General features: G+C 34.0%; 1 protein-coding gene across 2 annotated transcripts; it reads left to right on the plus strand.

The window, feature by feature from the left end:
* The first annotated feature begins 7,304 nt into the window (after positions 1-7,304).
* On the plus strand, positions 7,305-17,529 carry LOC121368011 (elongin-B-like). Of its 2 annotated transcripts, none has more exons than XM_041492520.1 (4): positions 7,305-7,441; positions 12,275-12,418; positions 13,213-13,315; positions 14,187-17,529. In XM_041492520.1, the coding sequence occupies exons 1-4, from the start codon at positions 7,439-7,441 to the stop codon at positions 14,300-14,302; spliced, it is 366 nt and encodes a 121-aa protein (XP_041348454.1). In that variant the 5' UTR covers positions 7,305-7,438; the 3' UTR covers positions 14,303-17,529. The 2 variants fall into 2 exon arrangements, with proteins under 2 accessions (XP_041348454.1, XP_041348455.1); XM_041492521.1 differs by lacking the exon at positions 7,305-7,441 and adding an exon at positions 8,226-8,335.
* The last annotated feature ends 1,291 nt before the right edge of the window (positions 17,530-18,820 follow it).

Consider the following 18,820-nt stretch of genomic DNA (forward strand, 5'->3'; position numbering starts at 1 on the left):
AGCATTAGATTTTGAGTAGGTCCACGCCACAGCCAGTATGCATTTGAACGCTTAAAATCATAAAATTGAACTTCATCAAGGGCAATAACTCTTGTTATGCTAAAGTTTTTTAATTAAGCTTCACAGTAACATTTAATTGTACACAACTTATAACATCATACAATTTCAGCTATTTAAATTAAATAATAAGGATACTGTGACTGATTATGTTGATTTCATGAGATTTCATTTCCCTAAAATTCTGGGAGGGGGTACCCCCAAATAAAGGTCAATATCTCAGCCCGCACTAAATTCATGCAATGTTATCATTGGTTTTCATAATCTACAGACTCAAGATGAACATTTTGATAAATGATGACAAATGTAATGCCGGTTGCACCTTCTCGAAAATTAGAGGATTTTTTGCCAGTCTGCTGCTTTACTATTAATTTAGATGAGGTTCAGACAAGTACATTTTACAATACAAAAGGAATGCAGGACGAATTATTAATTACGATGATTGTGAAATATGGCGATGACACAATGAACAAGACGTATTCAAAGTATTGCTAGTTGAGCTTCGTCTTGAAATGTCCCGTCATGATATGAATTAAATTTGTAAGAATATGAAATAAGCAAGTACAAGATACACAAATGATGACTGACTACATTGAAGACAAAATTTGTTTTACCTATCCAATGTACAAAAGCAAATCACAGATGTTCTTCTCTATGAGTACCGAAAAACATCAGATCATATCCAAAAATTGTAATAATATAATGTATATAACAGTGGCGGATCCAGAAAATCGATTTGGGGGGCAATGACATGAGGTGGAATGCCAAAGGACCATTGGGGGAGGTTTGGAGGGTATCGTAAAACAAAAAAGAAAATTAATATATAATTAAATGATAACTGTCACAATATTTACGGGGGCAGGCCCCTGTGCCCCCACCCCCACCCCCACCCCCAGATCCGCCTCTGTATAATGATACATTAAAGAATGTAATAATATATTATAGGCCTAATGTACATAATGATACACTGAAGACTATACTTTCATTTGCATGGATCAGTCAGTCAACGAGCACCATCTACTGAGAAATATCAGATTCATTCCAATTATACCTAACTCAGTTACTAAGTATGACGCCATAAACATCTGTATGAAAGCTTTCCAGGACATTTTTTTTTTTTTTTTTTTTTTTTAAATATACTGAATAGCAGACATATGACACCTAAATTTGCAACTATATGGGTCAAACCTAATGACTTTCCTTTAGTGTAATTAATCAAATTTGCAGTTGATGGTCTGTCCATGCAAATGTGTTTTTTAAGTATGCAAAACATAAAATAAAATAATAAACATATCGGTAATAGTAATAAACAAACAAATAAATACTTTAAATTATATATATATATATATATACATGTATATATATATATATATATATATATATATATATACATGTATATATATATATATATATATTATATATATATATATATATATATATATATATATATATATATATAGATAGATAGATAGATAGATAGATAGATAGATAGATAGATAGACAGACAGATAGATAGATAGATAGATATAGATATAGATATAGATATAGATACAGATATATATATATATATATATATATATATACAGTAGAATCTCATTGGCTCGAACTCTGTCGGTGCATCAAAGTCTGTTCGACCCATCGAGTAGTTCGAACCATGCATTCGGTCGTTGTCGGGTGCTTCTGTGACACAAAAACCAATCGGAACACCTCGCATATTTCCGTAAAACTGGCTTGGGCGAGATCGTCCGATTGACTCATGAGTAACGAAGTCGCCTTCAAATGTCGGATGAGATACATATTTGTAACTATTATTTATCACCGTTAAATAAACAAATAACAAACACACTGGTAGTCTGTATTTATAAATATTTATTAATTTAAAAAATCGTTCTTTATTATGCTGTTGTAGAATCTTTTGCGACATATTGAGAACGTTGAGAAACAAATGAAAGTGCATGAAGCACAGGCGGAGGCCCTTTACCTTTTATTGTTGCAATCACTACATTGCATTGATCTCTCCTGTATTTCAAGTTAAAAACAAAATATGCCGACGCTCATGCGTAGAGTAGTGATTAAAATGATTAAAGTAAACCGGCGAGGCCTAACTAGGCTCACCAATTGATTAGTGTTACATGCAAGGTTCATTCAGCTCATGATTATCGTAGTACTATTATCTTTACTAGAAAGATAATTACCGATAGGTGCTAAATAAACAACATGAGAAGCCGGCATATGATCTAGGATTAATTCGTTCCACTTCCGAATTTATATTAACTTACTTTGTGACTGACGTGAAAGGGTCAATGAAATTTTTTAAAATAACTATAAATAATTTTTGTATTTCTTCGGATAGACTTAGTCGTTCGAGCTATATATGTTTAATTTTACAGTTCGGACTAATAAAGTGGTTCGAGAGAAAGCTTCTGTTCGACCCTAGGGGTATTCGACCAATCAGCACCAAAATAAAAGGGTTTAATAGAGAAAAAAATCGGGACATTGTTCTTGGTTCGAGAATACCGGTAGGTTCGACCGTTGGGCGTTCGAGCCAATGAGATTCTACTGTATATATATATATATATATATATATATATATATATATTTATAATAATAAAACCACAAGCATTAAACAAATTACAAGGAGATAAATTTTGATTTTTGGTCAACGTGGTTGAAATATGTCCAGTCAATACGACATTTTCATACAACATGACGTAAAAGTTATCGAAAATTATCCATAAACGTTCTTCGGTAAATACAGGTGGCATATTTGTGGACATAGTTTGGTTCATAAAATGCATATATTATTTTAACCGTACATGGACTTTAACTGTGGCGCCTGTGGTATTCTATTTGGTATAGTTTGTTAATATTATAGATGTCTATTTTAGGATGGAACGTGAAGAAGAATTTGACGATTACATTATATTAATTTCATCTGTATTTGTTTTTTGGGTTGTTTTTTTGGGGGGTGGGGGTGGGTGGGGGGGGGGGGGGGATTGTAAGAATGGCCGACATCTTTAATTCAAAATGGCGGACTTATTCACGTGATCCAGAGTGCCTGACCAAATCTTTTTTCAACAGTGAAACATAGTGAATCAATATCCAAAGTTAAACTTAGGGAATATTAAAGTGTATACATGCGGTAGTTAAGATCGTTCTGTCCTCCGTCCAAAATAGCATTTTCGCTTGTTTATCCCACAGTGGTAAAGCGCTTGCTTGATGTGCAGTCGGTCTAGCATCGATCCCCGTCGGTGGGCCCATTAGACTATTTCTCGTTCCAGTCAGTGCACCACGATGGTAGGCACCTATATCAAACTTGAAAGGCCGTGCTAGAGCAAACTGAAGTGGAGGACATCCTAAATTCACTTGGCGTATCCAAATCATTGGGTCCTGACCTTATTAGCAATAGATTACTGAAATTATTAGCTAAAGAATTCTCCTATCCCCTTACACGACTGTTTAATTTATCATTGTACCACTCCTTTTTTTCCATCTGTATGGAAACTTGCTAATGTAAATCCTATTTACAAAAAAGGTAGTATTCACGAACTTTCAAATTATAGACCAATTTCATTAACAAGTAATATTTCTAAACTTTTTGAAAAATGCATTTTTAAACACATTTCTTCAGAACTAACAATATTATAACAAAATTTCAATCTGGGTTTATTCCAGGTGATTCAACTGTAAACCAGCTTCTGGATTTGTATCACTTTATTTGTCAATCTATGGATGAAGGAAAGGAAGTTAGAGCAGTATTTTGTGATATAAGTAAAGCTTTTGATAGAGTTTGGCACAAAGGTTTAATTCACAAATTGGAAAATGTTGGTATAAAAGGAAAATTATTAACATGGTTTGAAAGTTATCTATTCTATCGGGAACAGCGTGTAGTATTATTTCTCATATCAAGACTGTCCCTGCAGGTGTCCCCCAAGGTTCCGTCCTTGGTCCTATTCTGTTTTTGATATATATAAATGATATTGTAAGTGATATCACTTCAAATATACGACTGTTTGCTGATGATACTTCGCTATATATAACTGTTAAAAATCCTAATGCATGTTATAAAATTTTAAACACAGACTTAGAGTGTCTTAATAGATGGGCAAAACATTGTTAGTAAAACTTAGTCATAATAAAACTGAAACAATGACTTTCAGTCGTAAAAATGTAAACACTGATAATCCTAGATTATTCTTAGACAATATTCAGATATCTGAGGTTGAGGTTCATAAACATTTGGGTTTAACGTTTCAAAAATCTGGAGAATGGGACTGTTATATAAAAGATATTGTGGATAAGGCCAGTAAAATGATAAATTTTCTTCGTTCATTCAAATTCAGATTATCTAGAAAGGCATTAGACAAAATATACAGATCGTTTATTCTTCCCATATTTGACTATGCAGATATAATTTGGGACAGCTGTACTATATATCAGGCAAACACCCTTGAAAATCTCCAATTAGATGCTCGTCGTACAATTTGTGGTGCTGTTAGAGGAACATCTCACCAATTGTTATATAGAGTAACCAGTTTCATACCTTTACTAGAAAGGAGGAAAGCGACATAAACTCTGTATGATGTATAAACTTTCAAATAACATGTTACCAACTTTTTTAACCTTACAACTACCTCGCTCTGCTGCAGAACGTAATGAATACTATATGCGTAATGCGGAGAACCTACAAACATATTTTTGTCGAACAAAATTGTTTTCAAACACCTTCTTTCCTTCTGCAGTAACATTAGTGAATAATCTGTTGCCTGATAGTAGAAATTCTTCTTCATTAAAATTGTTTAAAATACAAATGAACAAACACGACCCTGCTGTTCCATCTTATTTTTATGAAGGTGATAGATGGCAACAGATTCTACATAGCCGAGTCCGTTTGGGTACCAGTGATTTGAATGGTCACAAATTTGTACGACATGTGACAGATAACCCTTCTTGTATTTGTGGCCATCCAGTTGAAGATGCAGAATTTTTTTTAATGTTTTTGCCCAATATATGTTGCAGCTCGCAATACCTATTTACTGAACTATTATAATCTCAAGTGTCATACTTTGCTATTTGGAGATTCAAATTTAAGTGTCCAAGATAATATCTCTATATTTAAATCTGTTCAGAATTTTCTTATTAATAGTAAGCGTTTCGAGATCAATTAACCATTTAACCATTCTAACTGTTTGCTATTTATTCTTTGTTTCTTCGACACACTCTCTTCTATTCCCCCAACTATCCGTGTTATCTTTATTGTAATATTGTTCTAGCCATCTTGATGTATAACATGTATATTTGTTAAATGTAGGGAGAGGCCTTAATATAGGCACTTGCCTGTTGGCCAATCCCAAATTCGATTTGCTAATAAATATTGTTTAAACCAAAGGCCGTGCTATGTGTTATCCTGTATATGGGATGGTGCAGCATATATAAAAGATCCCTTGTTACTACCGGAAAAATGTGGCGGGTTTCCTTTCTAAGACTATATGTCAAAATTACCAAATGTTTGAGATCCAATAGCCAATAATTAATAAATCAATGTGTTCTGGTGGTGTCGTTAAACAAAATTAACTTTTTTGTTTATCCCACCATTATAAAACGTGGTGCAATCTGCTTTGAAAAAAAGTATCTTTCGTTTTTATGCTTACCAATGATAGTGCTAATGATATTTTGGGTTTAAATAAAGTATACTTTTGGGAACATGTAAAATCCTTTTTCAGTCATGTGCACCCCTGATTTTTTTTTTAATAATCCGTAATCGGCCGAGGTGTTCCGAATGGTTTCAGCGGACGTCTAAGGGAGATAAATTGAAAAGTCAAGAATGTGTTCCGTGAAGGTAACCAGTCAATTCGTACCATTGTCATTTCGTACCATAGTCATTTCGTTCCCAATTTTACCATTTCGTACCCTGGTCATTTCGTACTATAGTTATTTGGTCATTTCGTACCTTAGTCATTTCGTACCATGGTTATTTCGTACCATGTCTGTTTGGTCATTTTGTACCTTGGTCATTTCGTACCTTGGTCATTTTGTACCTCAATAATTTATTGTGCAGCTTAGTTGACTGATTGATAGTAAAATGTCGAATTACTGATTTAATAAATAAACATTAGGCTAATGCAGCTATATTGAAGCCCCACCCTTAAGAAAGAAACAAACAAACAAACAAATAACAAGAAAAATATTATTGAAGCCCCACCCTTAAGAAAGAAACAAACAAACAAACAAATAACAAGAAAAATATTATATATTACTTTTATTACTTTTATCTTCAAACGTTTCCGTTCATCATTATATTAATTACCAACGAGCGCTTTGTATTAGAATAACATATCAAGATCTTCTGAGACAAGCTGATCTCAGAAAAACCTTAATTACCCACGAAGATATAAACAAACGAATTATGGTTTTATAAAATAAACAAAGGCCATGGTGATGTGACTTGATTATAACGATTGTTTATCCAACAGCAATAAGGCAAGCATAGGCAGAGAATCTGTCGACAGTGGGTAAGGACGTAAGCCTATATAAGATGGGGGGGGGGGTGAGTCTCGTATCATATGAATGATCATCAGTGGCAATATACATATGTTCATTTAAACCTTTGCTCACTTTACAAGGTATGTTTACATGTCAACGTTTATTCGTCAACAATAAAAAGAAGTGGCATACCATGACAAAAATAAGATACAGAGTATGAAACCACTATGGTACGAAATGACCAAACATTATGGTACGAGATGGTAAAAAGAAGGTACAAAATGGACTATGGTACGAAATGACTATGGTACGAAATGATGGTACGAAATGACTATTCTATTCCAATATTTATTTACATGCTATATACCACAGGGGTTTCAAGCATGTCCATCCCAGGCCCGTTCTCTGGATAGCCAGTGAACTGGTCCGGGACAGAAATATAGGGGAGAATTTTAAAACTTTACAGCCAAAATAATATATTATGGGACTTTAATTAATTTTAGTGCGCATTCCTAATATAATAAAACTTAACCAATTTTTTTGGTAGCATTTTGGATCGGGTGGTCTAATTAAAAAAAAAAAGGCCGAGTCTCATACTTATTTACATTAGCCCTAGTCAGTGGGGGAGGAAGGGGAGGTTGGTAGGAAAGGTTGGGTTCCCATCACAGGAAATATTTAGTAGTTGAAGGAGGTGCAACACTGGTATTGGTAACCTTAGTGTTGCTAAGGCGAGGGGGGGGGGGGGGGGCAGCCCCCCGGACAAACCTAGCTCTCCCTACGGCCGAAACCGCCTACGCCTGAGCGTCCTAACCTCTAACTTCCGGTAGTATGACTGTGAATATGCGCATGCGTTATCTCCAGTGGCGTTTGATGTCGTTGTTCCTACACGGATTTGGAGATGGTAAGCGAAATATATCGGATAAGAAATTATACCCGTTTTAACGATCTTTGGACAACATTAACTATTCTTACAACCAAAAATGGCACAATATATATGTTATCCTCAAATAAATTCAATTTATAAAACCTCAGATATCCACTTTCAAAAATGTTACCACAGTCGTTGGCAACAAACATAAAATAAAATGAATAGTTTTTGTTTAGCTTAAAATTAGTTTTGGACCTTACGAAAATTCATAAAGCCTATGCTAAATAGGTAATACATATATTTCGTATTTGATCATCTTTTAGTAATATGGAATTAACAAAAAGAAATAGTAATAGGTTATTCAAAGCATTTTAAATTTGTTCTGGTTACTAAATTTAATAATTTTAAAGCCAACTTTGCATTAACGATGAACGAGTTTATCATTGATTATTGTGACAACCGTGAACCGGACTACCCCCATAAACTGGTCTATTTACATAGGACTTGTTTTTAAGGAATCTACATATGAGTGATCCCAGACATCAGAATGCTTTAGAATGCTTTAGTTGAATTAAGAAAACCTTCACCAAAACAAAGTGCACAAATGAGGAAAAGACAAGTCAAGTAGGCGAGACATTCAAAATATGGGAAATGTATTCACAATCTCTATCTTGCACGACACAATATATTAAATAACGTGTAATATTAAACAAACTTACACTGCTGTCATGGTCAAATTCTCGTCTGCTTTGTAGATTCATTGCATATGGTTTTGGTGATATCACATGACACGCGTCGCTCTTGAAAAAGAATAGCCTGGTTAACGGGTGTATCTGAAGAATGTCAACGGACTATGACAAGCATTACAACAGAAAGTGGCGTGGATATTAACATTTGTTGGTTGATTTTGATAATAAATTGAACACGGTAAACATTATTTCATCAAATGGATTGTACATTACAATGCAAATACATGTGCAGAAACCAATTCCCATTAATAGACCGGTTCACGATTACACAAGGATATACTGCATATATACACCACATTGTTTTTAGCTCGCAGAATTTTTTTTTTTTATTATTGATAAGCACTTTTACCACACACAAGTTTTCTTTGTGGAATATCATAATGCAGTGTTTATTAGTGACTGAAGCAGATCATATAAGCAATGATTCTGCATAGTGTAGAAATAACTGTTTTTCTTGTTACTATTGACAGGGTTGAAAATTAACAGTTGCTCGGCCAACTGTGGTGAAAGGCGACTAAAACATTTACAAAGATAGTCCGTTTGGTGACTATCGATTTTAGGGTCTGCCAAGTATAGTGCAAGTTAAAAAAGAAAGACACTGACACTGAATCAGATGTGACTAAACACACCGCATCTGTGCTGGTGCGAACTACAGATCTGATATAGAACATGAAATAAAAACAGATCAGATCTAAAGTCTTGAAACCAAAAATTACATGGTGATATACCCGTCCAAAGATTACCATAATAACCATAAGTACGTTTTTATGCTTTGTAATATGATTTTTAAAAAAAGAGTACATTGTATATTTTGGTAAAATGTTTGTTTAGGGGGTTTTTTCAGATTTATTTTTATTTCTATATTTATTCTAGACTACTGCTGTAGCATTTACAATATCCAAATTAAACGAACACATGTGCATGCACCAACACAAACACACATTACATTTTACTGAAGTAGAAAATAGTTCAGTATAAATTAAAAAGAAAATTATTTACAAAGTACCATCAAACTGCATAGGTTAAATCTTTTTTTCTGGAATATTTTTATTATTTAAGCATATAGAACAGAAAATCCAATTACGTTTTGTGCATATATATTATATGACGCCGCACTCCGCATTGGTTTCACTACGCTGGCTTGTCCAGGTCAAAAACAAAGACGTGATTTTGAAAGTGGGACACTTTTGACAGGCTCGTACCGTTCTCGGTTTTCATTGGCTTATCACAAGTATAGAATTCCCCAACAAGAGATCACGTGATATTTCGCAATTTTTGAATAAATTTAACTGTCTTGATTAAGGGGTCGTCTCATATCTCCAAAACTTATTTATATCCATAGAGGTATGGTACAACGCCTTTCCAGGGGTAGGTGAGTGGGGGATTTGCCTTGAAATTTTGACAGTGGCCACTGTTGGCATACACATTACATGTACGGGTGTGTTACTAATTACGTAACGCTCTAGGGGTAGAGGAAGAGGGTACTGTGTTCGATATACGTAACATTTTTCAAGACTATATGTTATCAAAGATAACAATTCAAAATATTGTGTTTATTGGTTGAATTGGCCACGGCTTAATTTAAGGTTACCACCCAAAAATAGGGCATTTGGGCAACCCAAATATAAATAAATGGACACAAATAGATAAATTGAGCAACAGTGTACACTGGAACCAGATATACACATGTCGAAAATATGCAAATAAATCATCAATGAAAATATAGCAAAAGCCAATTCAAATAAAATCCAAATAAATAAATAAATACATAAATAAATAAATAAACGGTACTGTTGTTGAGCGAGAAACTGCCGGTTCGTGGTATAATAGATATGATTAAAAACTCATCCTCTTAATATAAAACAACACTCCAAAATGCCTTGTAGGCTGACCGAGAAACTACATGGAACTGGCTTATTTTTATTTTTTATTTTTTTATTTTTTATTTTTTGTGTACATCATAAATAAACAAATCTTCATAAATTCCATAAGCATTCCACTCCTAACAAACGCAATCTATTTTCATATAACAAGTTTACTGCCAGGTTAAAAAACTAGAGAAAAAGACTGGAAAACCTTTGGAAAATATATATTTATGTAAATAATTAAATCACGAATATCTGGCTGTTACTGGTTCAGACACAAGCTAGAATGAACTATGCACACACGTGCTTCTCCTTACAGACATATGTCGCACATGCAGCTTCATTTTGCTCATAAATATTCATGTCCACTCTTATTCGAGTACAAACCTAGCAAACATATTTTCCTGATTTACTGTGTACCGCAGGAAAATGTCATTATTAAAAATCATCTTTTGTGCCCAATATTCAGTATTGTCTAGATTTAATCTAGTTTATATGGGGCCATGCTCCCCCAAAAAATACATTTCAATTTTTTTTAAGCTTGGGCAAGTAAGGGTTTCAACTTCCAATAGCCTCCCCCTGCACATGCACCTGGTTCCTCTCTAAGATTATATGTCAAAATTACCAAATGTTAGACATCCAACAGCAGATGGAAGGAAGGATAGGCTATGTTTTATTTAACGACGCACTCAACACATTTTATTTACGGTTGTATGGGGTCGGATGATTATTAAATCAATATGCTTTATCTTTGATGTCATTAAACACACACACACACCCCATCAACTTTACCCTTTCCAAACGAAATAATATATATTTATTTGAATTTGTCGATTTTAACACGTAAAATTAAGAAGTGAAAACATTCATTGTCTACTTTAGTATATTTTATTTTAAAAATATATACATGATTAATGTGTTACTAGTATACAAACTAAACTTTGAAAGTTCTACTAACACTTTATAAAATATCAATTCTGAAATAGGAAGGTACGACTGTCGATAATACGTTGTCAAGATCAAACTGGTTTTAACTAAAGACTAGTACCGTATCCTCAACTGAACGTTCTTCGTACAGCACAAGATTTCTCTCTTAATTTTTTGAGACGAACCCTACAATTTGAAATCGGCAAACACACGTGTTAACTGAAAATGACAACTGGCTGTCGTTTGTGCTTTGCCAAGCTATGGCAGCACAGGCGACGAATCAAGCGTATACGTTTGATGATATCCGTTCATAGTGAACACACACAACTTTTTAAAAAGTGCATTTGAGCTTGTATTTCACATTTGTACATGATATTATAATATGGTAACCAGAGAATGTAACTTTAAGGCAATGGATGGATTATCCAAGGTAATTTGAATGACAAAACAGTAATACATGATCAGGGCCATGTCTGCACAGTGCAGATTCAAATGGGAAGAGACAAACAAATGGATGATTCCATGGATCTCTATCTGGTGCCTCGTCTGTAGGAGTACAACCACTCCTTTACTGGAAATTTCATCCCTCTTGTATTGCCACAAAGAGGACTGCCACTCCTATACTTGTTTATTACGTTTAGTCTCTTTGTACTGTATTATATTTTACTCCAAAGAAAATGCAACTCAAGCTGCATACTTTGGCTGTTCTAGCATTTTGTATCCACCCCTGTATTAAAACAGATTTAATCTATATAATTTAATGGTAATTTGTAAAGAAATATGTTTATTTATACTGAATTTCTTTTTCAATTTTTTTTATTTGAGTAGTTATGGGTTTAAAACTTAATTATATGTTTTACATTAATTTTAACTAGAAATTTAATAGAAGCTAGAACAGTTGGATTTATTTTTGTAAATGCTCACTTAATCACTTTATTTAAATGCCGTGCCTAAGTACAGATGATAGGAATAGAGCATTGGGGTGTTGGAAGCAGGATGGAGTGTGCCAAGAGTTGCACAGCACCTTGGGGTACACCTGTCTACCATCAACAGGCTTTTCGGGCGTCATCATCAAACAAACTGTCGCAGATTGACCACACAGTGGAAGACCGATGGTCAGATGAGAGCACTCCCTAAAAGTAGTAGTCACATGACTATCTCAACAGTGTTATATTTTTCACAGAATATATTTTGACATAGAAATTGTATTGAATGGCATGGAGTAAGGATGTAATAGCTGTTACCTCATCAACAATTTATTTTAATAATTACAAGTTGCTGTTGGAAATGTATTAAGTTTTTTTCTGTGTTTGCTCTATTTGCAGGATGTATTTTTAATGATCAGACGAAAGAAGGTAACCATTTTCACAGACGCTAAAGAAACGACATCACTAGGTGAAGTAAAGAAAATTATAGAAGGTGTGTGCAAAGTGGAGCCAGAAAATCAAAAGCTTTTCAAAGATGATCAGGTATGAAATGTGTTTGTTTTTTTCTTCTAAAAACCATATACCATTTTCCCTACGTATCAAGGAGCAAAAAATTAATCCATTATTCACAAGACCCATTACTCGTCAGATAACTAATAACACGACGTGCAAACTTTCAAAGAAGGAAAGCAGTTACATGCATCTAAATAAGTTTTCATACTCTATCTAGCACCCTGTTCCCTTTCCATCTTCTTTTTCTCTCCTCTTTACATTTCATGTTAAATTATATATTATCACGATACCATAACATAATCACAATTAAAGTACAAAGTGGAAGAAAACCCCAGCCCATTGCTTACCTGTAATGGAGAGGCCTACTATTGATACAACCTGTCAGATAACAGGAAATTGTTAATTGTTTTATCAGTTAATTTTGTAATTTGTCCCAGGTTGTACAGGTTGTTTGCTGTACTGATCAGTCTTTATGTGGCTGTGGGTAAGGCCCGTTTTCCATTAATGCGAGTTCATCGATACATATCTTTTTTATACACTCGATTAATTACACTCCAACAATGTAAAATTTTGTATAGTAATCCGCTTGAAAGAATGCAGATGTGGAAAAGCATATTTGTGTTCATGGAAATGCACACAGAATCAAATTAATGAAAACAGGTCTTGGGGTAAAACATGAATTATCATTTTACAAAATTCTAATTACTGATGTGGTGAAGAACAAGCCATGTCATTCATATTTTCTCCTTTTTTATATATGTATTAATTACTTACTTTTATATAATATTTAATGTATTCTCTCTTCTTCTTTTTTTAAATTTCAGCCTTTGTCAGATGATCATAAGAGTTTAGGTGACTATGGTTTCACAGGAGCAACAGCCAGAGCGCAAGCTCCAGCCACAATTGGTCTTGCTTTTAGACAGGAAGGTAATTTGCTTTTGCTATAAGTCAGTTGCAGCATGAAATTACTTCTGGTATGCATGGTTATTGCACACTTTCATTGTTTTGATTGACAAAAGATAGATCTTCATGTTATCACAATTGGGACCATCGGCTGTCAAAGTATCAAGAGAGTCCAATAACCATGTGCATTGTCATCTATTATGATGAAACCAAGACGGTGGACCTTTAGTCCCTGGATACATTGTGAAATATAGGGATCCAATATTTCATCCCTGTAACAGACTCCTGTCATTATTCCTCTGAGCATGAGATAGAGATTGGTTGTAGTACCTCAGCATATTTCTTCCCACACCATTAAGAGACCCACTACCATAATTGTCATATTTATTGACATCACCTATCAACCCTTCTTCACACATTGGCATGATGTAATACCTGAACTAGATTTACCCATTTTTCACAAGAGTTATGGCCCTTGAACTTGGAGATACAAAAATGTTTCTTTCTCTCCTCTCTCTCTCTCTCTCTCTCTCTCTCTCTCTCTCTCTCTCTCCCCCCCCCCCCCCCCCCCCCCCCCCCCCCCCCCCCCCCCCCCCCCCCCCCCCCCCCCAGTGCCTCAAAATTTTGATCTGAAATTTTGTGTATAGACTTATTGTGTATTGTTACAGATCAACTTTCAGTGATTTACCTCTTGGCCCTTGACCTTGGGAGATAAAAAAAAAGATGTGTATGGCCCAATAGGGGACATGTGTTGCTTTAGCGGTACTCTCAGAATGCTTCTTTTATGTAATTGTTAAATGGCCCCATAATTCCTTTTTGGTTCCCTACATTTTATTTTTAACATTTAAGCCTTTGAATCTTTGAATCTTATCTTCTTTTTTTGTGATTTTGGTAGATGGTGAATGGGAGAATTTGGAAATAGCACAGCTTTCGAGTCCACCTGAACTACCAGACGTGATGAAGCCACAAGACTCTTCTTCTTCACATGCACAGGAACAAGCAGCTTCATAATTGTACTTGTAGACATTGTTGTTTTCACCCTCTATTATAACCGTTCAGCTTGGCTTTATTCTCGCTCATCTTATCAAATGTTTAGTGTCACACTTTTCAACAGTTAAATCTCTCTAGGTCAGTTTTTCCTTCAGGTATCTTTAAACCAACAAAAAATGTTTTGCTCTAATAACCATACCTGTTCTGGGTCAATAGATAGGCAATTTGTGGGTTGCGTTGTTCTTCTGTTTTTTTCTTTTCAGTTTTGTTTTAAATTTTTATTTAAATAAAGTTTAAAGAATGTGTGTGTATATATATATATATTATATATAAAATATTCCTGAAGGTTACAGCATATATTTTTTTTTAAAACCTGGTTTAGTCTAATGGTTGGAGAAAGTTTATTGTCGAGGTCAAGTCAATATTATGTCAGCATGTTCTGTATTTGTTGCGAGGCAGTGCTTTAAATACAGAATACTGAATGTGAGCTCAAAATTTCAACATTTCAGATCTGTCTTTGCTAGTTCTCAAATTTGTCAGTTGCAAGTTTTAAAACAACTAAAACATTTATATTATTTTATTTTTTTAATTTTGCCAAATAATTTCTCTTCTGGTTTTTTCCTGTGGATTTCTGTATTTTTTTAAAGTTTAGATAGATGATTTGGCAAATATTTCTGCTCACCAAGAGCTAGCCCTGTATTTGATGTCTTAATGTCATGTACAAGAGGATTATTGAAGTATTTGGAGGAGGGAAATAACTTCATGTATAAGCCACAGTTTCTACCCTAAAGAGGGCTAGCTCTGCCACTCTCCAAATTCGCCAGTTGTGAATTTTAGGAACAATTGGCGATTTTTATTTGGTGAAAAAAAATTGTGAAATAATTGATATTTTGTTGGAAAATAGTTATAGGTTTTCCATTTTTGAGATACTGTGGCAAAATTTTCTGATCACCCAGAGCTAGTCCTGCTAAATATATTGGCATGTTATGAAATGTGCGACGAGGACACGGTGAATAAGTAGTTAATCTGTTAACTTTTAATTGCACAGATGATGAAACGTGATGCATATTTATTATACAGAATAGATACTATTCCAGTTGCTCTTTTAAAAATCCTAATTTCTATATCTTTGTGTTATTTATATGATTAATTTCATACGGGTTAGTTTGTTACCATTTATGATACGTATAGTTTGGTTTGGCATCCTATTATGATGATCATATTGACACTTCATTTTCAAAAATCAGTTTATATTTATTTTTGTTGCTACCATATAGGTTGTAGTAAATAATACAGTAAAATGTGTTTGCTACTAAAATACCGATACCTTTAAGTTCAGAATAATATAAGCTATGAGCTGATTATGTACAAAGCTGGCTTGGTCATAAATGGAATGTGATACAATGTATTATCTTTTAAACAGCTAATTTTGGTCATATATATATATATATATATTTACACAAATACTTTTTAAAGGTTTACTGGTTTCCTGTGTTTGGAGAAATCTGTTCATGCAAATATAAGAAGAAAGCATAGATCCAACATTTTAAATGTTCTTATTGAAGACGGAACCTTTGTTTAAATTACAATAAACAGTTGTTCTCAATTATCAATTAGATATGTGTGCAGATCTCTTTTAAGTCGTCAACGAATGGCAGCTTCACCCATGTTACCATTTGTACCACAATTCTCAATATCAGAAATAACTGTGTCTATGGGACACTATTATATGGGATACTGGGTCAATATATCAGTGTTATTTTAATATATCCTAAGGATTGTGTTGGAAGTAGTCTTTCACTATTTAAACTAGTGTTTTCTAGCCAGCAATGAATTAATGATGAATATGCCAATACATGTAGTTAAAAAGTTTCAAAAAGCTAATTTTAAAAATTTGGGCCCCTTTTGTCACTTTTGTTTTATTTTTATTATTACTTTTTTTCTTTTGGCTAAAACACATTGTATTTGCCTCTACAATTGTCTTTTGTCCGTCTTAAATTCTGACAAACCAAAGTCTTACATTTAAATTATTTTGTTTAAGGACCAACAGCCTGCCATTTTTATTACGAGTATTAGTTTATTATTAATGTGTTTTGTCATTTAAATTGGCATGGCATCCAATAGTTGATGATTACTTTGTCAACGTGCTCCAATGGTGGTGTTAAACAAAGCAAACTTCAAATTGGCATGGGTTGGTTTGTGAATTAATATATAACTGTTAAAACAATCCCATTTGAAAGGTCGAATACATGTGTGCAACATTGCGACTGGCACAGTAAACACGGTTTTGAATTGAATAACACTGTGTCACAAATATCAAATCAATTTTAAATCCTCACATTAAATTGTTGCTAAAGCGCCATGATGGCAATTGCAAGATATATATTTAAAATGACAAATAACCAATTTAAAAAAAAAAAAAAAGACAACGAGCAAATGACACATTTGGTAGATATTTATATTTGTGCAGCACATATCACATCTTCATAATTAAATTTTAAAATAAAACAAAGGAACCGAGTAGTTTAAATTCTATCTCAGTGTCTGATGTTTGGTATAAAACATGAAGGAATTAAGCAGTAGTTCGAAATCTGTTTGGTTACATTTACTCTTTTAAATGTCATGTCATTCCGTGATCCCATTAATAGCACAAACATTTTGGATTCTCCTATCTTTAAGAATACCAGACATAAAGACATCATAATGCTATACGTGGCAGATACAATTAAACAATATAATTGTGGATGTTTGTATGCAGTATGAATGACTAGAATATACTTAAAGTGGAACATAGAAACTAATATTTTACATTTCACACTGTACAGATCTACAATTAGTTGAAATAATTATGGGTTTTTTTTAACACTGATCCGATTCACTATACATGTAGTTCTATGAAAGTTGAAAGGAAAGGGTTTGAGAAGTAACACAGTCAAAATACTTTACTTTTCAAGCTTATAAATCCTAAGTGTATTGTGTGTTCCCGTGTCATTATTAGTTCTGCCTCATTAACATTTCCTGAGCAGAGTTTTATAATTGGCATTAGCTTTTTGTGTATTGGTGTATTGTTTGGTGGGATAGGCAGAATTCTTAAATTTTAAGAGCATAAAGTGTTAAAACTGCATGTGGTCCTTATTTGAAAACATGTAGTTAATTACAGAGTTAATCACCGTACACATGTATTTGTGATTTTATTTGATTTGGTTTTCTTCTTTTTTGTAATATTAAATAAACAATGTAAATAGTTATACAGTGAGGTTTTTTGTGCTTTTTTGTATTTATTTCAGATATAAAGTGAAAGAGTTGCATTAAGTTGTTTCTGCTTTTGCTCAACAGATGTGTTTATTACAACATAACATATTGTGAAAACAGAACTCCACATTGAACACAACATATGATGTAACTAGCACAGTACTTTGTGCAGTCAGTATAAAACAGATTTTAAACACAAGTTTGTGAATGAACTAAGAATTTAAAAATGGGTCACTTGTGTTCCATATTGAAATGGGACAGGATGCAGGCCAGTGGTAAAGTATTTGCTTTATTCATGGTCAGTCTTGGAAAGATTCCCATCAGTGGACCCATTGGGCTATTCCTCATTCCAGCCAGTGCTCCACGACTGATGTAACAAAGGCCATGGTATGTCCTATCCTGTCTGTGGAATGGTGCATGTAAAAGATCCCTTACTGCTAATTGAAGAGTAGCCCATGAAGTGTCGATAGCGGGTTTCCTCTCAATATCTGTGTGGTTCTTGACCATATGTCATCTAACTAAATAAAATGTATTGAATGCATTGTTAAATAAAACATTTCCTTCCTTCCAGATTGAAAAATCTTTGCCATTTCTCCTATAATCTGTTCACATCCAAGTTGTGCGACTAGACCTTCAGCTACATGTAACACGGACTGGTGAATGGCCAAATGACGTCTATTAGAACTTTAGCTACGTGTAACACAGACTGGTGAATAACCAAATGACGTCTATTAGAACTTGAGCTACGTGTAACACTGACTGGTGAATGGCCAAATGACGTCTATTAGAACTTGAGCTACATGAACACTGGTGAATGGCCAAATGACGTATATTAGCTACATGTAACACTGACTGGTGAATGGCCAAATGACGTCTATTAGAATTGAGCTACATGTAACATTACCTGGTCAATGGTCAAATGACATCCATTAGAACTTCAGCTACGTGTAACACTGATTGGTGAATGGCCAAATGACATCTATTAGAACTTGAGCTACATGTAACACTGGTGAATGGCCAAATGACATATTAGCTACATGTAACATTACCTGGTGAATGGCCAAATGACGTCAATTAGAACTTTAGCTACGTGTAACACTGATTGGTGAATGGCCAAATGACATCCATTAGAATGAGCTACATGTAACACTGACTGGTGAATGGCCAAATGACGTCCATTAGAACTGGAGCTACATGTAACACCGACTGGTGAATGGCCAAATGAAGTCTATTAGAACTTGAGCTACCTGTAACACGGACTGGTGAATGGCCAAATGACGTCTATTA

Source organism: Gigantopelta aegis, chromosome 3, assembly GCF_016097555.1.
Source record: "Gigantopelta aegis isolate Gae_Host chromosome 3, Gae_host_genome, whole genome shotgun sequence".
Lineage (NCBI taxonomy): Eukaryota > Metazoa > Mollusca > Gastropoda > Neomphalida > Peltospiridae > Gigantopelta > Gigantopelta aegis.